The 20,528-nt window shown below is 36.5% G+C and overlaps 1 protein-coding gene and 1 pseudogene across 1 annotated transcript; both read left to right on the top strand.

The window, feature by feature from the left end:
- Positions 1–3,798, top strand: part of LOC135206231 (alpha-(1,3)-fucosyltransferase C-like) — a 37,442-nt pseudogene extending 33,644 nt beyond the window's left edge.
- Positions 3,799–5,970: 2,172 nt separating this feature from the next.
- On the top strand, positions 5,971–10,337 carry LOC135205956 (uncharacterized). Its single transcript, XM_064237144.1, has 2 exons — positions 5,971–9,941; positions 10,188–10,337. Exon 1 carries the CDS (start codon positions 6,869–6,871, stop codon positions 9,302–9,304), a length of 2,436 nt encoding a protein of 811 aa, XP_064093214.1. The 5' UTR covers positions 5,971–6,868; the 3' UTR covers positions 9,305–9,941; positions 10,188–10,337.
- Positions 10,338–20,528: the final 10,191 nt, after the last annotated feature.

Below are 20,528 nucleotides of genomic sequence, written 5' to 3'. Positions count from 1 at the left end.
AGCCGCAAGAGACAACGGAGAATCACAATTGTCCCCTTACTTTTGAAACTATTGTCAGGATATCAAGTCTTGGAAGCAATTTATGACATTGAAACTGACGATAGGAGACTTATACTCAGCCTTTTATCTGTCAGTGTTGACGGCGATACTTTTTGTTTAATGAAACCCTGACCAGAGGACGTTAGCCAGGTTCACTGCAAGCACAAGGATTACAGTGTTAAAGAGAAATTTTTAGAAAATACAGCGTAATACACTTGGTACTTAATAGTAGAACATTTGGGGTCAAACAGAGTAACGCTCTCTTCCCAGGCAGTATTTGATTCCGCGTTGTTTTAGGAAAGCACAAACGAAAAGTTTCCGAGCTTGATACATTTATTTCACTGTGGAATGTCAGATTTACATTCATAGTGATAATTGTAACCTAACAGCTAGCTGTCTCTTTCAAGCGAGCCATCAAGCTCAAAAGGTCAAGAAGCAGCCATTTACAGTGATTTATTCCTCAACGGGATCAAAGTGTGATCAGTTCATGTTAGTTACGTGTATATTCAGAACATAATAGATAGAAAAGATTTTATGAGAAGGGAAATTGAAACATAAACTGAAAGTTTAATAAAGGAGGTTCATTTCAATAGGACTTTGTTTTCTGGACGAGGAAACTTGTGACATTACGAAGTGTGAAAGAGACAGATTTACAATTTAGATAACACGTGACATATAAGATCGAGGCTTTGCTGAGTGGCCAGCGAAGGGAGCGAACTGTTGGAAAATCAAACTCGTCTCATATAGAATGTGAGGTCACTTCACAACGGGAAACGACAAATTGACGTTTTTTTTTCGTATTAAAAGTGGAACAAGAAAGGAATTTCTATATTTTGTCAAGAGAAACCTTGCAACGGTTTAACTGATTTTTTCTTAGCACGTTTATTTTTTCAGATGGAAACCTTATCACAAAGTATCAAGTTTTGGAGAGGGATGGTGTGACATGTGTGCGAAACTTCACGAAGACCAGTCTCCGAAGGTCTACGACGACATAGACAAATGGTACATCACAGATGCAAAGTGTCTGACCGATGAGTCGCCGGAGATATCGAGTTTCGTTAGTGGAATTCCTATAGGGGACGGCGTCGACCCCAACAGGATAGTTCGACCTTGAAATGATACTCGCTTCCTCAGTATTGGGATGAACGAAATGCAAGAAGTTCATCACTCCGATTTGTGTAAATAAGTCTGTACGCTTATGGTATAAACGTGTTTGTATTTGCGTCGTAGCTGTGTTACTTTGGATGCTCAGTAAATATTACTTTGAAAAACTGTCACTTCTACTTTTCCATGATTCCCATTGCAATCTAACTTCCTAAAAAAAAGAAGGTTCGTTAGATTTTTAAACAATGGATTAAGTCGCCGGATTAATCTTGGTCAGACTTAGGCCTACCTGGGCAAGATTAAAAGCACATAAAGTAAAAGCCACGCTATCTTCAAGTTACTAACCCCCCACTCCCTCCGTCCCCAATCCCCTCACTATTCTGTGTTAAAGTTGGATGAAAACTTTGGCATTAAGTTTTCATCACTGATTTTTTACTACTACGATACCGTACTTTCAAAAATGATGGCAATATAAGAGAGGATCGATGTGGCAATTCCTTCTTATTCTTTGTTGAAGTTTGGAATAAAACACCGGCACTCAGTTTTCATCACTATGAATCTGTATTACTAAGGTACTATACTTTCAAAAATTACGGCAATATAAGAGAGGGTCGATACAGCAGTTCCTATGCAGAGGGATGCTACTAACTGGCCACTCGGGTAGGAGATGGTCATTCTAAGTGAGTTTATTATTATTATTATTATTCAGAAGATGAACAACCCTGTTCATATGGAACAAGCGTGAACTATCCTTGTTATTATATGGATATGCTCTCTCTCTCTCTCCTCTCTCTCGAGGAAAACGAGACCGTTAACGTCATGTTTAGAGTAGAGCTAACTCTCTTTTTCATGGTTGAAAACTAATCAAACGGTCGAACCGCCGACGGTATGTCAAAACCGTTATTTGACGAAAGGCTTAAAATTGACAATGCTTAATGAAAGAGGAGTAGAAAGTAACTGCAAAACGTTTCTGCGAATTCGGTAGACGTTCAGCACAAGTGGAGAGTTAAGTACTGTACTGAAAGTTTGTATTTGAAATCAAACGCCATGATTCAGACTTTCCGGGTATTTTTGAGCCCGGGTTGCAAACAGCGTTGCCATTTTGAGGAATTTCGTCTACTAGTGTGGCTCTCTGGTGACATCTGGCAACCCTCCATGGCTTTTTCGACCACAGGCCACGGCACTGAGGAATAAAATTCTTCACTTGGCCTTTTTATGTTATTATTATGAAAATAAAGTTATAAAACACATCAAGCTTATCTATACAAATGAATTTTATTGAAACCCTTTATTTTTCTTGGTCAAAAAATACTTTATGCTAAGCCTGTGACGCTTATTTTTTTTTACGTCACGGAAAATAATTCTACATCGGAAAATACGCACCCTAACCATTAAATCATAACTAACGTAAAAAAAAGAACTGCTAAAAGCCACTGTTGTGAAGAAAAAACGACAACGTTGGTCGCAAAGACCGAGCCCTAAGTTTCTCTTCAGGTCTTTGCAAAGACGTTGTCGTGTGTTCCAGTCGGGTTTTATAGGGTTCCACCAGCAAGTGTTGACAGAGACACACACATCTGCCGTCTGCTGTTTTGTAACTGGGTTTTTGTTGCTGTAACCGGTATGTGTTTTCGTCCCCAGGATTGAGTGCTAAAACGACACCGCTCCAGTAGCTTGTTACATTTTCTCTGTGGAAGGTGGGTCTCGTGCCAAGTTGGTTTGATCTGAAGGATGTGGCTGACCTTTTCTTTGTGCAATTGCAAATCTGGTGAACGGAAAAACAGGGCAAATGGGCTTTCTGCTTCATTAGCTAATATACATCACTCTCTTATTTCCAGGCTATAGAATGAGCCAAGTAGAAATGCGCAACCTCATAATTTTTTAAATCAAATGGAGGTTACCTCTTAGGTTTTCGTGTCTTAGTGTGACCCACTGTCGCTCGCACCATACTCTTAATGTTTAATGAAATTTTCGCTAATGACCACCGGAGTTGAAGTAGTTAGCTTTTCGTGGTCACCCGTTCATATGGAGACCAGACTAAGTGGTACTTTCACTAAGCTACTCTCCCCAAGGGAATTAGTGTCGTACTTAGGTTCTTTGCAGTGCCCTTTCGCCCCCTAGCTGCAGCCTCTTTCATTTCTTTAACTATACCTCCATTCATATTCTCTCTCTTTCATCTTACCTTCCACTTTCTACTAACAATTGTTTCACAGTGCAATTGCGAGGTTCTCCTCTCATCATACTTTTAAAACCTTTTTATTGTTGGTTTCTGGTTCAGCGCTGAATGACCTCATAGGTCCCAGCACTTGGCCTATGGCCTAAACTCTATAGATTGAATTCACTAAGCTACTTGAGACTGGCAGGAAGGTACGAATTCTCATGAGGGAGTTGAAGACGAAAGTCGAACTCCTGCGTCTTCTTCTTTTGATTTTATCCATTACCTCTTGACCGTTTTCGTTCCCTTTATCTGTCGGTCTGTCAGCGAGATCCACTGAAATCTTAGGGCATGAATGCTGCTGAGCTGTGAGGAAAGGTTCATTGTGACGGGAAAAGTGGATTCGCATTTTGTTTGGGTTCAAATCCAGATCTAGTTGCAGGATTTACTAGCTCTCTGTTTAATGTCTGTTTGGTTTTATTCCTTTCTTGTAGACGAGTTAAGTATTGTGGATTAATGTGTTGAGTAGTATGTATATATATATATATATATATATATATATATATATATATATTATATATATATATATATATATATATATTATATACAGGAAGGTTGGGGCATCTGGAACGCCGTAGATTTAACATAAATAGGATGGAGAAAAGCCAGCGTAGCATCATACATTTATTTTCCAAATTTTCGAGACTTTGGGTCTCATCATCAGGGCTGTAAAATATACAAAATATACAAATTAAAAAAGACTCAAGAATTATATTAATAAAAATGGAACAACATAAAAGTTAAATATGATAATTTAAAAAATGAACTTATATATATATATATATATATATATATATATATATATATATATATATATATATATAAATTAAAAAGTGAAGAATGCTTAAGTTAGTACCTATCTCTATGGAGTCACTCAGTTTTTTAACTCCATAGAGATAGGTACTAACTTAAGCATTCTTCACTTTTTATTTATAGATATATATATATATATATATATACATATATATATATATATATATATATATATATATATGCATATATATGTATGTATATATATATATATATACACACACACATATATATGTATTTATTTTTTTTATATATATATATAATATATATATATATATATATAATATATATAGTATATATATAATAACGAGATGGTCAATCTCGTTATCATATTTTTAAAAGGTAGCGATGGACCAAGAGCGGCCAAATGCAATTAGTAACACATTCTCTCTCTCTCTCTCTCTCTCTCTCTCTCTCTCTCTCTCTCTCTCTCTCTCTCTCTCTCTCTCTCTCTCTCGATACACCTCCCCTCCATTATCTAAGGTCATCAAATCAGAGTCGTGAGTTACAAAAATATGCATTTATTCAAAAGCAAAGTATTAGCTGAATAACTCAGATTCTTAACAGAATAATTAAATGAAATTTTAAACTCAGAAACCCAAATAACTCAGATAACCCTCGGTAATTAATCAAACACCAATATTAGTTTAGCCATAACACTAGGCACAGTCAACACAGTAAGTACACCATAGAAATTAAGTCAGTTCCCATTTCTCTAGAACAATTCCACTCTTCTCCAGAACAATTCCCCTTTCCAGAATCGCCTGTTAGAAGACAGGAGAACACTCCGGTAAGCATAAGAGCATAATCAAAGATCATATGAAACAGAACATCTCTGAAATAAATATTCAAATACAATCCAGCCACACCTTGGCCAAAATAAAGAAAAGGCATACCCATTCAGCACAGTTTTGCACAACACTTATCAACAAACACTTTGGCAGAAGCCATCCTGGCTCTGCCTCCTCTCCGTAATAGTCTCCCCGTCTTGGCAACACTGCATTTCACTTAAGGCTCGCACGTACGAATTCACACTCAATGTTCACGCCCATAAACTGCTTGAGTCCAGTTTCAAAGTCACCTCTACGCTCATGGCGACAAGACGAGGCACTGATTTGCTAAGACAGCAATCTTGATCACACCCCCTCAAAAGGACATGTCAGCATTCCTAAGGCTTGTCATTCGGACCACTGTCTTAAATGATGACTCCACATTCTAAGAAATGTCGCAGCATATCACATCATATATTATTAATCATATTATCTTAGCAAAATCCTCTTTCATGTAACATATAGCTATATATATATATATATATATATATATATATATATATATATATATATATATATATATATATATATAGTATATACATATATGTAATGCAGGTTGAAAAGGAGTAGCCCAGATAACCTGTTTTTAGATAACCTTAATTTGCTATTGTTATTCCATTTGATGGTAATTCTGACGGCCCGTCTCTATGACTAACCGTTAATAGTAACATAAGTACTTTGCTAGAAGAGAAGGAACTTTTTGATGACCAAAAGATTCAGAATGCGACTGACGAAATCCTCGAATCAATATTCACTTCACTTATGAATATTCAAGACGACCCAAGAGAATCTGTTTTGACAAGTGAAAATAGTAAATTAATTTATAACATTCTTAGTGATATTCGGAGAGATCCTAAGACAGGTAGGTTAGTTGTGCCCGCTTTATGGAAGAAGGAAATACAACATTTAATGTCGCCCCCAACTATAATCTTGCAGTGTTTCAGTTTCTCAATTCTCAAAAAGAAAGCTTTCGCTTGAGAGGTTAAAGGAATACGATGCAGTTATACAGAACCAATTTGAAGATGGAGTAATTGAACGTATTGCAGATCTTCCCTCATTTCTTAGAGAGAATCCAGATGTATCATTTCTAGCTCATAATGCCGTGTTCCGAAATAACTCTAACACGACGAAGTGTAGGGTTGTCTTTCTATCGAATTTAAGTGAGAGAACAAATGAGAAATATCTTTCCCATAATCAGTGTTCCATGGCAGGAGCTAATTTGAATAATAAAATGCAGATTTCAACACTACTACTAAGGTTTGACAAGTATTTGCTGACTTATGATTTGAAAAAAGCCTTTTTACAGCTTTTACTTAGAGAAGAGGACACGAGAAAGTTACTTTTTCTATGGTTTAAGGGTATTTCTAAGAACGATTTCTCAATTGTTGGCTATCGTTTCCGACGAGTGCCTTTTGGAATGAGATATTCTCCATTTTTGTTAATGATAGCTCTCTATTACATATTGATCCATAATGTAACTGATGATGATGATGAAGAGACTCTGAGCATAAAAAGGTGTTTGTATAACCTTTCTTACATGGATAACTTAGCCATAACATCAAATGCGGATAATGTTTTGTTTAAGGCATTAAATGTTTCTGTATCGACGTTCCGAGAATTTGGATTCGAATTACAAGAGTTTTGTACGAATTCTGTACCCTTAAGAGAACAATTAAATAAGTTTGAACACTGCACTGAATCAGAATCAAAGCTTTTTGGCCTAATTTGGAATACAGAGAATGATGCGATTAAAACTCGTGAACTTAAATTAAACCCTAAAGCTAATACAAAAAGGTTAATTTTAAGTACTATTCATTCCAATTAAGATCCTTTTGGGTTTTCAATACCAGTTTTAAACCGAAGCAAATTGTTTATGCATTCCTTGCAGAATGACAAGAATATTGGATGGGATACGCCGTTAAGCAGCGAGCTGATGAAAGAATGGGCGAAGATTGCCAAACAGGTTAACAAGAGCTCAGAAATTGTACCACCTCGTTCTGTCGGTAATCGTTGTGACGAGTACAATTTGTTGGTCTATACGGACACAAGTAAAGAATTGTTAGGCTGTGCTTTATATTTGGTAGCTGTCAACTCAGCAGACACCAGGCTGATTTTGGCAAAGAATTCTGTGCTTTGTAAGAAATTAAGAACAAAGTCTATTCCTGTACTGGAATTGATATCTGTACATTTTGGAGTAAAGACGGCCGTAGATGTAGCTGAACAGCTAATGAATGCTGTTGTTCCTATTCGGATTCGTGATATTTATTGCTTCACAGATTCTATGATTGTTCTAAGTTGGATTAAGTCTAAGGAGTTTGAGTTTGGCAAAATAGATAGGAAGCAAATGATGGTTAACAATAGGCTAAATGATATTTCGACACTTTGTTCTAAGCGAACAGTGATTTTCGACCATATAGGTGGTGATGAGAACCCTAGTGACTGTCTTACTCGGTGTGTTTCAGAGAAAATGCTTCGTAGCACGCTCTTTTTAACAGGTCCAAAATTTCTAGATTCTCCATCAGAGTGCAGAGTGATTGTTCCTCATCCCGGTGCAAAGCCGCTGCCCGTGAGTTGCTCTGTTAGGACACATTTCATTTTGAATTCTGAACCACTTATACCGTTAAACAAGTTTTCGTCCTTTAGTAAGGCGGTCAAGGTTTTGAGTATTGTCTTCATCTTTGTTACCAAGTTGAAACAAAGGTTAAAACTGACTAAGAATATACCAGAGAATACCTCTGACGAACAGAATGAAACTGCTCGTAGCACCATTCACCTTTTAGTGCATGCACAAAAGGCTGCCTTTCCCCAAGTTTATGATACGCTGGCTACAGGTAATTTTTCAGAACCCCTTATATCACAGTTGAATTTATTTCGTGATGAAAGTGGGCTTATTAGGGTACAAAGTAAGTTATGTAAATTAAAAGCTGCTTATGATGAGAGGTGTCCGATACTATTGGGAAAAAATTGCCCTGTGGCTAGAAGTATAATTTGGGATACCCATGTAAAACTGCGACACGCTGGAATTTACAAAACTTTAGGTTTACTCAGGAAAAGGTTTTGGATTATTAATGGCTTTGTGGTTGTAAAGAAGGTTTTAAAAGGCTGTTTGATATGTAAAAGGTTGAATGCAAGAACTGTCAAAATTAATCAAAATGCATATAGAGATTTCAGAATAAACCAAGAGGCTATTCCGTTTAGGAATATTTGCATCGACCATTGTGGACCTTTCTTGGTTAAGGACAGAAACAAACAAAACTATAAGGTATATGTGCTGGTCATATCCTGTTTTTGGTCTAGAGCAATTAATCTGGTTGTATGCAGGTTGATTGATAAAAACTCCTTTCTTAGGGCATTACAAATGCATATTTTTGAGTACGGTTTCCCTTCCCTAATAGTTAGTGATAATGGAAGCCCAATAGTGGCGGGAGTAGAGCAAACTATCTCCTATCTAAATGATTTAGAGACCATTGACTTCTTAAGATCGCACAATATTAAGTCTTTAAAATTTCATCCATTCCCTGCTAATGCACATAAATTAGGTGGGTTTGTTGAAACTATGGTTAAGCAAGTGAAAAGGATAGTTACTTCGAGCATTCGAAATTACATTTTGGATTACAAGGATTTTCAATTCTTGATTGCTGAGGCTAAAATGCTCGTAAATAAGAGACCAGTCGCCTTCAGAAATGCTCGAAATAAATTAGATTTTGACCACAGCGTGCCTGTCCCTTTGACTCCAAAGATGATAGTGAAGGGGTATGAAGTACCTTGTGTGAGTATAATTCCTGAGCTTAATATTTCAGATCAGGACGAATCTTTGGGTGTGTCTGATGATATATTCGACAATAATCAAGAGGCAGTTTTATCTCGTTTTGGTAAAATTATGAAAGTGAAAGCTAACTTGGAAAAAATCTATCAGGGTGAATTTACTGCTACGTTGTTCAGTCAAGCAACGGATAGAAAAAATAGGTATGGTAAGAAATCTCATATTGAATTAAGGGTAGGAGATTTAGTGAGTATAAAAACAGATTTTATAAAGCCTTTTGCTTACCCGCTAGGTATCATCGTACAAATTGAAAAGAATGACCTAAATGAAGTAACAAGCGCTAGTGTACGTAAATCCAACGGAGAAATTTTAAGACACGTTGATAATTTGATATTCCTAACAGATACTTCCATCAACGTTGACAGTAACTCTGTTTCTCCTGAATTTGTTCCTGAAACCTGTACAGTTTCCTACAAGTCTGAGAGATCAGCTGCCCGTAGATGTCGAGAACGGAACAAGGCACTAATTGAGCAACACAAGGTTTAATGTGATTGTAGTGTTGTAAAATTTATTGTATAACTTTTGTTTTTTCTATTTATTCTAGTTTCACAATTCCAAGAAATTGCTCACCCGGCCCCGCCAGTGTACAAAAATATTAATACAAATAAAACATTTTTCAAGAAATTGAATCTCAAACTTTATTTAAATTAAATATTTAATCAATTGAGTTAAGTAACCCCTTGAATTTGTACGTGCATGGACTTCCATGTTTCCATGGTCCTTGGATACGTCACTAAATGACAGACGTCAGACCTAACAAGGACGCGGAAAAAGCTCGGGTAAGACAGTATAAAGTACCGCTACGACCGTTCACTACCACCGCCGTCGCCAGAGACAAGACGGACGGTTACCGGTTACGAAAAATTTTGAGGATTCGATAGTTGGCTGGTCGGGTGATCAATTTCTACTTTCTTCACTTTTTATTGATGGATCGTTTTCCCGGAGGTACTGATGTGGTAATGCTGCTCAAGAGACTTCCTGTTGAATCACGAGCCTTCGTAAGGTGTACGAAATTGAACATGAGAAAATAAACTCATCGTGTGGGGGTTCGAGGTGAAGGACAATACATGGTGGAGGACGACGGCTGAGTTCCAAGATCTTCGCTGCTGGCTGCCTAACTCGGGTAAGTTGATGTAATGCAGATCCAAGGGTATTATGTGTACTTTGTCGGCGATAGTGTACTATACACTCAAAGATCATTGAGGCAAGGCCCTTCATTAATTTTTCAACCTTCAGTGACTTGATTAACGTATCGAGTATAAAATCGTTTGAGATTTAAGTTTCTTGTTTAGCCTCGGTACCTTTTTGTTATTAAGTGTGTTTGGGATGGCAACCAGTCGCTCCCTATAACTTGTCTTTTTTCCTGTAGGTTGGAGAGTCGCTAAAAGGGGTGGAACCTTGGAGTGAAGAGAGGTCAAGAGCTATCGTCTTGGAACTAACAGGACACTTTCCTCAATGTAGACTGGGGATTTATTACTTAATTTCATGAAGCTATACCCTTCAATAACTTCAGTCTTGAATCAAGTTTTATATTAAAGTATTTAATTTTCCTCAATTTTCTCTTATCCTCATTAGTCTTTCCATCCTATAAGTTACTCTAGTAACTTTTCGATAAAATTTAGCGAATATGTAGAACAAGGATAATTAAATGAAAAAAATAAGGAAGGTAAATAATTTTCATAATATGAGCTAAAGATAATATAACAATTATAAAAACATCAGCGGCGCAAAAACTTATCAGTACATGTATACACATACACACACACACTACTATATATATATATATATATATATATATATATATATATATATATATATATATATATATATATTAGCACTTACAAATATGATTATGACAGAATCGTTAGGAAGACAATTGGGAGGTTGTTGAGCGTAGACGGTGTAGAATATAGATGATAAGTTGGATGAAAAAGTTTCATGATGGAAGAAAGTATTTGCTTTTTAAAAAGCTTCATGATGGAAGCGAAGTATTTGCTAGAATATGCAAATACCAAAGACAATGGCTTAGATGTGAAAGTGGGCTCAAACCAAGATTGCGTTATTTTTTCGAGGCCCGTGAATATCTTTGTGTCTGGAGTGGTGCAGGACGTCAGAGTAAAGGCAGTAGATTCAGATGCAACGTTGCAGAGGTGATGCCGTACTTGATGGTGTTGCATACATTACAGGCGAAGTTGTTTGCGGGAGAAGAACGTTGAGAGTGAGTGTGAGCGAGAGAATAATGCCGTGATAGAAAATTAAAATCGGGAAAAAGGAGCAATGAATGTTAGCATGTCTGGTAGAGAGTTGGAATATATTAAGGTGTCATGGTATTCTGGATTAAATGTAAGTGATGATGTTAGGGTGAACGAGGAGGGGAAATCACAAAAGGCAGCAGAATGTGTGCAAAAGACTGAGAAAGACTTGGGGAGATATTTAGGCTGAGGTTGGGATGTGTCTGGGATGATTGTTGAGCTAACTTGTCCTTATGAAAACCAAATGTGGACATTGGATGCGGATGAAGGTGAAATATTTGAAACTGTTGAGGGGAACTGATCGCTTATTAAGCGCCAAAAGAAGAACTGAAAGCGCGAGAGATGAGGAGTCTCAGAAGTGATATAAATGTTAGCTTAGGTGGAGGGATGAATCGGTGTTTTGAGATTATTAGGTCATGTTGAAAGAATAAAGGACAGTAGCTTGGCGAGGGATTGTTTGGTGGAAGGAGAAAAGGGAGTCCTAGATATTGATAGATAGGTGGGCTGAAGGAGTTATTGGAAATGAGGTTCCTTGGTATAGAATGACAAATGTTATGGAAGTTATCTGTGCATGGAGCTCATCAACGATTTGATGGAACATGAATGTGACAAATAATCGTTGCGTCTTTTCTTTCGCCTAGAGCTACCCCATTTTGGTGAATAGCTTCATGTTTACAAATATGTTTCTCTGTATATTGTAGTCATACTGTAGTATAATACTATAGTATTATTTAACGGTAGAACACAATGGGCTTAGATTAGTCAGCACTACATGTGTAGATCAAGTGTTCTTATGTAACAGGTGCGTGAGAGGCTGGAGGGTGCAGGTACAAAGCTGTGTGGTGTATAGTAGATGTGCTAGGGATACAAATTGGTAGAATAGGAATAACTGGTTTAGAAGGAAATTAATAGAGAGAAATAATTTTCTTAATGAAAGTAAAGTCGTATTAGAATATGTTATGATGATGTGATGTGAAAGTGGCTGGTTTGTATAAAATGGTTATGTCAGTATTGAAAAGGAACCGGAACACCTGGTAAAACGTTTTGTACCACGCATGCGCAGTCCTGAGACAGCAGTCGCTGGGAACATAGGTCACGTGCCCGGCAGCATCCCCCCCTCCCACCACCATGGATATGAATAATATATTTTCTTTCAATAAATCATTTTTAGTAGCAAACATTTGCTTAGTTAATGATTATTTCAACAACAACTGTACAACAGCAAAAACAACTACTACTGCTACCGTGTACATATATGTGTGTGCATTGCATATATGAAAATTAATATATGTACTGCACAAGTTGCTCACATACACATATACGTATAATAAGCAAACACTACAGGACTTTGTATGGCTACGTTTTAGTTTCTCTTATGGTTCAATCAACGTTTCAGTTTCTGAACGTGTGATATCCGATAATCCTGGATTATCTCTTTGATTTTTACCCTTTGGACGATTAACCTTCTGGTATTGTTGATCCTTTTGTTTACCTGGTAACTTTCTTTCCAACTGTATTTCATTCGTTCCTTGACAATGTCGCAGTGAAGCAACGCCATCTTGAATTGAGTCAATTCAAGATGGCGTTCAAGATGCAACGCCATCTTGAATTGAGAAGGCCTGAGAGACTCAAGCATGAGTCATACCAGTCGTCTGAGTCTGGCTGTGCGTTTCCATTCACAATTTTGTATTTTTGTTGGTATTTGTCAGTTATTTGCAGAATGCATAATTTTTGTGTAAGTTAATTATGTTTTACAGTCTTTTGCATCATCAGTATCCTGTGGACCTGCTTAATATGATTAAATATAAAGGGAAATCAGTGCAGAAACAGTAATGAGAACAAAAAAGTTTATTCACAGAAATGAGTATATAATACATTACTTTTCTTAACAATAATTGTTTAGTAGGGCATTGGAGGAAGCAAATATCAGCATTTTTTGAATTTTTTTCTATGCTATGCCCAGCATCACAATCATTTAGTTAAGAAGGCATCATTATCAGAAAGGGCAGTGAGTGAAATGATCCGTGGCCAAATTCCTTTGATACATCGATTTGATAAAATCAGGACACTGTGACAGTTTATCAATGGTTATATAGTTAAACAGAATTGCGTTTACTACAGATTCATGCGGATAAAGAAGCCTTCCTCTGCTTATACCCTGAATGTAACTGTTATTGTCTGTCAAGCTATCTTTTGTTTCTTGGCAAGTAAGTAAGTCTTTACAGGAGCTACACTTAAATTTTTTCACAATAGCATACACACAATAGCCAGCAAGGTATGTTATAACCGGGAAAAGATCCCTGCATTTATCAATATCATCTTGTCTGACATCAATATAAAAAAAATCGTTATTTCCGGACTCCTGATTATTCATGCATTCCCAGTTCGTTTCTTCGAAGATCTTCAGTTCGATGTTTTTATTATTAAAAGTTATTCTGAGAACAGACATTAACCTCAGTTTTTTTTTTACACTCGAACACTTGTCGCAAGGAAATGTTGTAATTGCTGCCAGCAAGTCGACGATATTTACCAAATCTATTTTCAAGTTGATGGGTTTGAAATTTTCCTGGTAAGACATATTTCATTTTTTATTTTTCTACACAGTACTTTGTTATTTCTATCATTGCACTACTATGAGATTCAGGGTCTCTGTAACACGGTTTTTTGGACTTTGCTCCTTGTCAAAGCATCTGATGTAGCTGAAAGTTGACATATGTATATTTTACAACCACACACAAATTTTGTCAGCATTATCAATAACCTAAACCCGATAGTTTTAATTTTTATAGAGTAAAAATGATCTAGCCGACGCCATGGCCAATGATTACGAGCCAAGAGTCGAAAAACATTCATTACGTAAGCAAGGTAAACAAACACCTTTTGACTAAATTTTGCCCCGCCCATCCACCAGACAGAAATTCCATCGGCTCTGAAACCCAAAGACTTTATGAATGGCGGAACGATACATAGATGTGGGTGGGGTATCAGTGCTAGCGTAGTAATACTACTGTAGCAGTAGTGCCGCAACAGTATAGCAGTAATATAGTACATGAATTAAACGTTTAGGCCAACTGCTGGGATCCTTGAGGATCATTTAGCACTTCTTACAACTACTCGAGAAATTAGTTTTTATAGCCAGAAGTTAGATTTTCTAATCCAACAATGCCCATGGTAGCCTTCAGTGTTATCCTGAATTAAAACGAGGCGAAAGTGGGTGGAGCCTCATGAAGTCACCATTCTGACGATAATTATTGGTGAAGGTTTAAAGCCAATATACGGTACCGGCTATTTTTTTTTTTCAGTAAATAGGTAAATAGCCAATAAATAAAAATTGCTTGACATTGGATATAGCAGTTATCAAATCAAGCTTGTCTACTATGTTTTTGATAATTACCAACTATTCCCTACATCTTGTCAATCTGATTGTGACCTATAAAGTAGACTATAATTTCTTTGGAAACTTATTTTGGGAGTTAGACTAATAATCGAAGTGTTTTTTATTTATTAACATATTTTGTTGGTTTGTTCATTATGACAATTATCAGTGGAGAGGTTCCAGAGTTCATAAAGGTGTACCGCTTTGCTTGTATTTAAATTTGTATGTCATTGTTGCCAGAGGTTTAGCCTTCGTTACGTATAGCCAATCATCCATCGAGAAGAGGGAAGAAATGCTGTCATAAGTTACGTAACGAGTGCGTTCGAAACCTTTTCTCTGAGTAAGTTGGCCCGTCTTCAAAAAGGTCACTTTTACATTATAAGTACCAAATTTATTCAACCTACGTAGTGCAGAATACACTCAAAATTTATGTCTTGATATAATATGTATTCTGAATAAGCGTTATATTTATGAAATGCATAGATAAAAAGTTATTACGAAAAAACCGTGTTACAGAGGCCCTGAATCTCATAGTAGTTGTGTGTTTTAAGGCAGTGAATGTTTCCCTACTCAGCTTTCCACCAGTTTTAGTAATGTTATTCCAGAGACCTAACCAGAAATGGAATTTCTGTAGGAAAATATACTTCTCGTCATTTACATTATATGTTAGTGAAGTAGCATATTTATTGTGAAACCGAGTACCTTTATGTGGTTGCTTTGCATTCATTATGGTCCACCAGAGATAAATGACTTTAATATAATTAGCTACATCTTCAGAATTTGGCAAACAGTGTTCTTTTCCCGTTGTCAAAAGTGCTCCTATGACATATCCATTGAAAATTTGTAGGGCAAGGCTGACGTTTTGCCTTTCTAGACTCGAGGGATTTAATGCCTTTGATGTAAGTTTGTATGCATTTCTGAGGAGAGAATCTGCTTCTAAATTGTGTAAATTATGCAAAGGTTGCTAACTAGTAATGTCTCATTAGATGGCCTCAGAAAAAGTACCCACAGCAATGCAAATTAAAAACAAATGGTTGAACAGTTTACGAAATATGAAAGTTGCAAGTACTGAGTTATCATTTAAAGTCATCAGCAATGACTACCAATGTATTTTATAATCATTCGTGTTAATAAACTGTTGTTTCTCATCATAACTTCTGCGCTGATTTTCCACCATTATGCAGCATATTTAATCATATTAACCAGGTTTAGAGGATTATGATATTGTTAAAGACTGTGAAATATAATTATCTAACATAGCAATTAGATACTCTAGATAAGAAGTAATAAATAACACCAAAAATACAGAACTGGGAATGGTAACTCGTGGCCAGGATAGGACGACTGGTGATGACTCATCTTTGTGTTTTGAGTGGTCGCACAGGCCTTGTCAATTCAAGATGGCGTTGAGTGAAGACGGAAAGCGCTTGGATTTCTGCCTATCATTTTCCTCTGGTATTCGCTTATTGAATGAAGTCATGTGCATCTACTGTGATTTTTAAAGCACATATACGTGTATGTATGTATATATATATATATATATATATATATATATATATATATATATACATACATACATATATATATATATATATATATATATATATATATATATATATATATATATATATATATGTATATGCCGCTAAATAGCGTGGGACAATATATTTAGCGAAGGCCACAGGAAAAATAAAAAGAGGAGTACCAAGCGCTTTCGTGTTATTTCAACACATTTTCGAGGTATAAAATGTGTTGAAATAAGACGAAAGGTCTTGGTAATCCTCTTTTTATTTTTCTTGTGGCCTTGGCTATTTATATGTGTATGTAGTATATATATATATATATATATATATATATATATATATATATATATATATTATATATATATATATATATGTGTGTGTGTGTGTGTGTGTGTGTGTGTGTGTGTGTGTGTGTGTATGATAACCCTAAGCGCTCCCCACCCCATGAACGATTTCTAGTCCCGCCATTGCCTGAATGAGTAAGTTTAGATGCAAACCTTTGAAAGATTGAGGAACAGAGGCAAATTGAAGCCAGGAGGATGAATGAATGAATGTCAGAATGAATGGTAAGAGAATGGAAGTAATTGACTTGAATAAAGGCTTTGAGTAAACATATCAGGTGGTTGTAGGATGAGAGATGAGGACGATCCCAGAATATTAGGCTAAACAAGGGAAATAGGAACAAGTCTGAATTGTCTTCTGAGTAAGTGTATGAATGTGGAAGCTTTATCCAGTGACCCATCCTTGATTCAGTAGGCGAAGGATGAACGTGTGGTGAATGAATGTTTGTATTTCTTCTGTTAGAACTTTTTTTTTCTTTGTGAGGAGTTGCAAAATAAAAGATGAGCTGTGCTTAATAGGTACATATCAATTGATTCTTCTCTTGTTTTCTCCTCCGACAGAGTCGAGGTTGGTTTGGCCAAAAGATTTGTCACAGCTTTTGAATAATGAGGAGACTTTGGGTGAGTATTGTGTTTGTGGAAGTGTGTTATATTTCTAATTGTTGAATCTTTTTAAATATGAAATACTAATCATACCTAGAAGATAAATACCAGTAACTCTCTCTTAGATTCCATATTGTTCTAACTCAACTCTTTGATCGTTTATTATTATTATTATTATTATTATTATTATTATTATTATTATTATTATTATTATTATTATTATTATTATTACTCCCTTGATTAAACTTTGTAGCTCACTGTGTTTTTTTCTAGTCTCTGAGCATGACCTTATCTTCTTAGCTCATTCACAGGCAAATGTGTCTGCTACATTGAGAGTATATTTTTTCTTTTTGCTAGCGTGTGTGATGGAATTATTTCACGAGGGGCTTTGTGCTGTTCCCTCAAGTCTCTTTCTACCATATAATATTTGCCATCACCAGCTGACTCTTCCACGTTCTTCTCCATCAGCCTACTCCTCTGTGCTGTCTTCTCTGTTGCCTGATTTTCGTGTTTTATCCTTCATCTGCTGACTCTTTTACTATCTCTGTGTTAGCTGCTCTCAACGGAACTATCCTTATCATCTCCTTCATGAGGTGACTTTTCGCTTTCTCCTTCGTCAGCTGGCTGTCATTGTCTTATTTGTCAACGATACATATTCAGGTGAGGGGCTAGGTTATAACCACTAGCGATTCTTTGTGGTTTCTCGATAGGTTTATCGTTGATTGTGACAGTGAATTCATATCCCTGGTGTATATCCAATCTTCTGCTGCCAGAAGATGAACCCTGTTCATATGGGCCAAGACCACATGGGCCACTAGCTTCAAAATCAAACTTCCAAAGAGTATGGTTTATATGACTGAAGTAAAGATTGTAATAGGTATGCACCTTCCAAAGGAAATTGTTACACTGGGGACACTGCGAATTTTTCTTTTGGACAGCATTCAGTCACACGTTTCCACAGAATTTGATCAATGGTTAGTTCTTTGTTTGGTGGACAATTTTCCAATAGTTTTGACACAAACGTGGAGTGATTAACTTTTCTCCCGTTTAAAATTTTGAAGAATAACTTGGCAGCGGGTGTTGTTTTCCTTTGGTGTTGAAGAGTTTAGACATGTGGTGTGTATTGCTCTAATCCCTAACCAGTGCCCAATGCAACTTCAGTTGAGGCTTGAAGGCATCAAAGCAAACCTCCAAAATGACAGAACATGACTGACGCGTCCTAGCTTGAATGTCTTCCGGGACTGGAAATCTAGCAGAAGTCTCAGGAAGCCTTTTCCATAGCAATTTCCCCACAAGGAGGGTGAGCTACGAAGGCACCATCCTTTCAGTTCATTCCAATTGTTCAGGTACTTCCAGGCATGTCCTGTCCTTCACCCACTTCAGCATGTTTCCTTTTCTTTGATCAGTGTTGCTTATGGATCAACAAGATTTTCTTTTATTATTTTGACTCTGCTTGTTAAACATGCTAATAAGAAACAACACTCAACGAATAATTTAATCTTTTAAATGAACGACTATTGTGCTTTACAATTCAGAATGTGCACACCAAGAATGCCTCAGTAGGATTGAAGAAACAAAGACCACTCTTACTACGTATATATGACATTATTTTACCTAATGAAGAGATGTGAAATTTTTAGCAGTGACAGTTTTCGAGAAGATAATTTGGTCGAATCATATCAGTTATTTAGAAATGACTGCCTTCCCCCTAAAAAAAATTATGAAATATTTTATAAGTGATGTCTTAGCTGAGTTACAAATAAAAAATATAAACTCAGAAAAAGTTACTAGATTTGTAAAAGAGCGATATCTTAGATGAATTGCAGGTATATAAGTGTCTAAACTCCAAGTATACGAACCCCTTGCAAGTTGAGACTGAACTATAGCTGTCAGATTTGTATACGCTTCAGCCTAGCTATCAAAACTAAAAGATTTAGGAAGGACTATCAAGGCCTTCACCGATAGAGACAGTACGTTGATCAAAAAAGAACTTCCCTTTAGTTTACAAGGGAGGAGCTTTGTTTGTACGTACTATGCTACGCAAAAAAAAGAAGAAAAAAAAAAGATCCCATAAGCTTGGGGGATGTATTTGATGTAAGACCCTGAGCAGCTTTTCTGATAAGACAGCTTGAAGTACTTGGAATTTTACAACTCACAAGAAAAAAAATCCGTTGAGTGGATTACATAAGGATTTCACCGTGTAAATCTGTGACGAGGGGAAAACACTGTAAAAGTGAAATTCAAGGTAAGTTTCAAGAAAAGGACCACTGTGCATATTTCAGTCACAGGGAAATTTACATTGATGACTCAGAATCAGTCTGTGGATTGGATATGCTGCTGTATATAAAGACAGCATAAGCTCGACCGAACTACTTGCTCCAGATTCCATGTTGACACTAAAAGTGGCGGCCATAACACAAGCTTTGGAGCTGGAAATAATGGAAGGATATGGAATTTGTCATTTATTTAGAGACTGATAGTGCTTTAGACATTACCTCATTTTAATGTCTTTCATCCTGTAAAGCAAAAGGCTCAAAATGGCCTTTTAATATCTTGAATTGCTCATCCACATTTGTAGGGTTCCTGCTCATACTGAGATCGTAGAAATGCAAAAGTAGGCAAAGAGACTTGAACTGCAGCACTTCCTAAAATGGTCAGCGTTAAGAATGTTTGTTGTTCTTATTATATGAAGCAAACGATGTTGTAATTTATTTGATGGAACTGGCAGGAGAGAGATCCTCCCCTTTTCTGGTCCACAGTAAAATGTACAGATGGATGCCCGACTGACTCTCTGTCCCGGACGAGCACAGGTAACGACTGAAGAGCCAATTTCAGGCAAGAAGATTGAGGAAAAAATTTCCTCAGTAACTAAATATCAAATACTTAGGCTAATACATAGCTTGTATGTAAGTTTAACTATTTAGATTTATATATATGGCCATTACGCTTTTAAACCAATCCCTGTTTTATTCCATAATCACTTTGTAAGGACTTAATTATGATATAACGAAAATCCACTGGGTCTGAGGACATAATTTCGTAACAGTGTGGGTTTATAACACCGTAGACTTTATTTTTCTGCAAAAATGACGTAATTTCTTCAAAGTGACAACGCTGATAAAAGACAGTTTCTAACCTTGGGTATCTTCCCTTCAGTAAAAAGCAGAAGCAGGTAGTGTTAACAAAATTACTGACAGGAGTACATTTTTATTCAAACAGTTTATTTTAGAAAGAAGTTGAGCTGTTAAAGGTACATAATTACCATCATGGTTATTAAGTGGGGCCCTTTCCGATTTACTGCTCCAGAATTCGGAACCATCTGCAGATGTACATTCAGGATATTGCGGGAGATTTTGGTCTTGTCTCCTCTTCTTTAAAGGCAATTGGTGTTTTATGTTAAGAAGAGCAAAAATCTCCATTCACCCTTCATATTATGTACAGAAATGTTCGTTTATCCTTCACCCTGTTTACAAAACACGTCATTAACCTTTCGTCTTATTTATCTCTCAGTAATACATCAACTTTTCTCAGAGTTTTCATTTCATTCAAACACATTTCGCACTATGCATCTTATGAAAGTGCTGAATAACCTTCCGAGCCGTGGTGCCAGTGCTT

Source organism: Macrobrachium nipponense, chromosome 29, assembly GCF_015104395.2.
Source record: "Macrobrachium nipponense isolate FS-2020 chromosome 29, ASM1510439v2, whole genome shotgun sequence".
Taxonomy (NCBI): domain Eukaryota; kingdom Metazoa; phylum Arthropoda; class Malacostraca; order Decapoda; family Palaemonidae; genus Macrobrachium; species Macrobrachium nipponense.
This window is presented reverse-complemented; position numbering and strand designations above follow the sequence as displayed.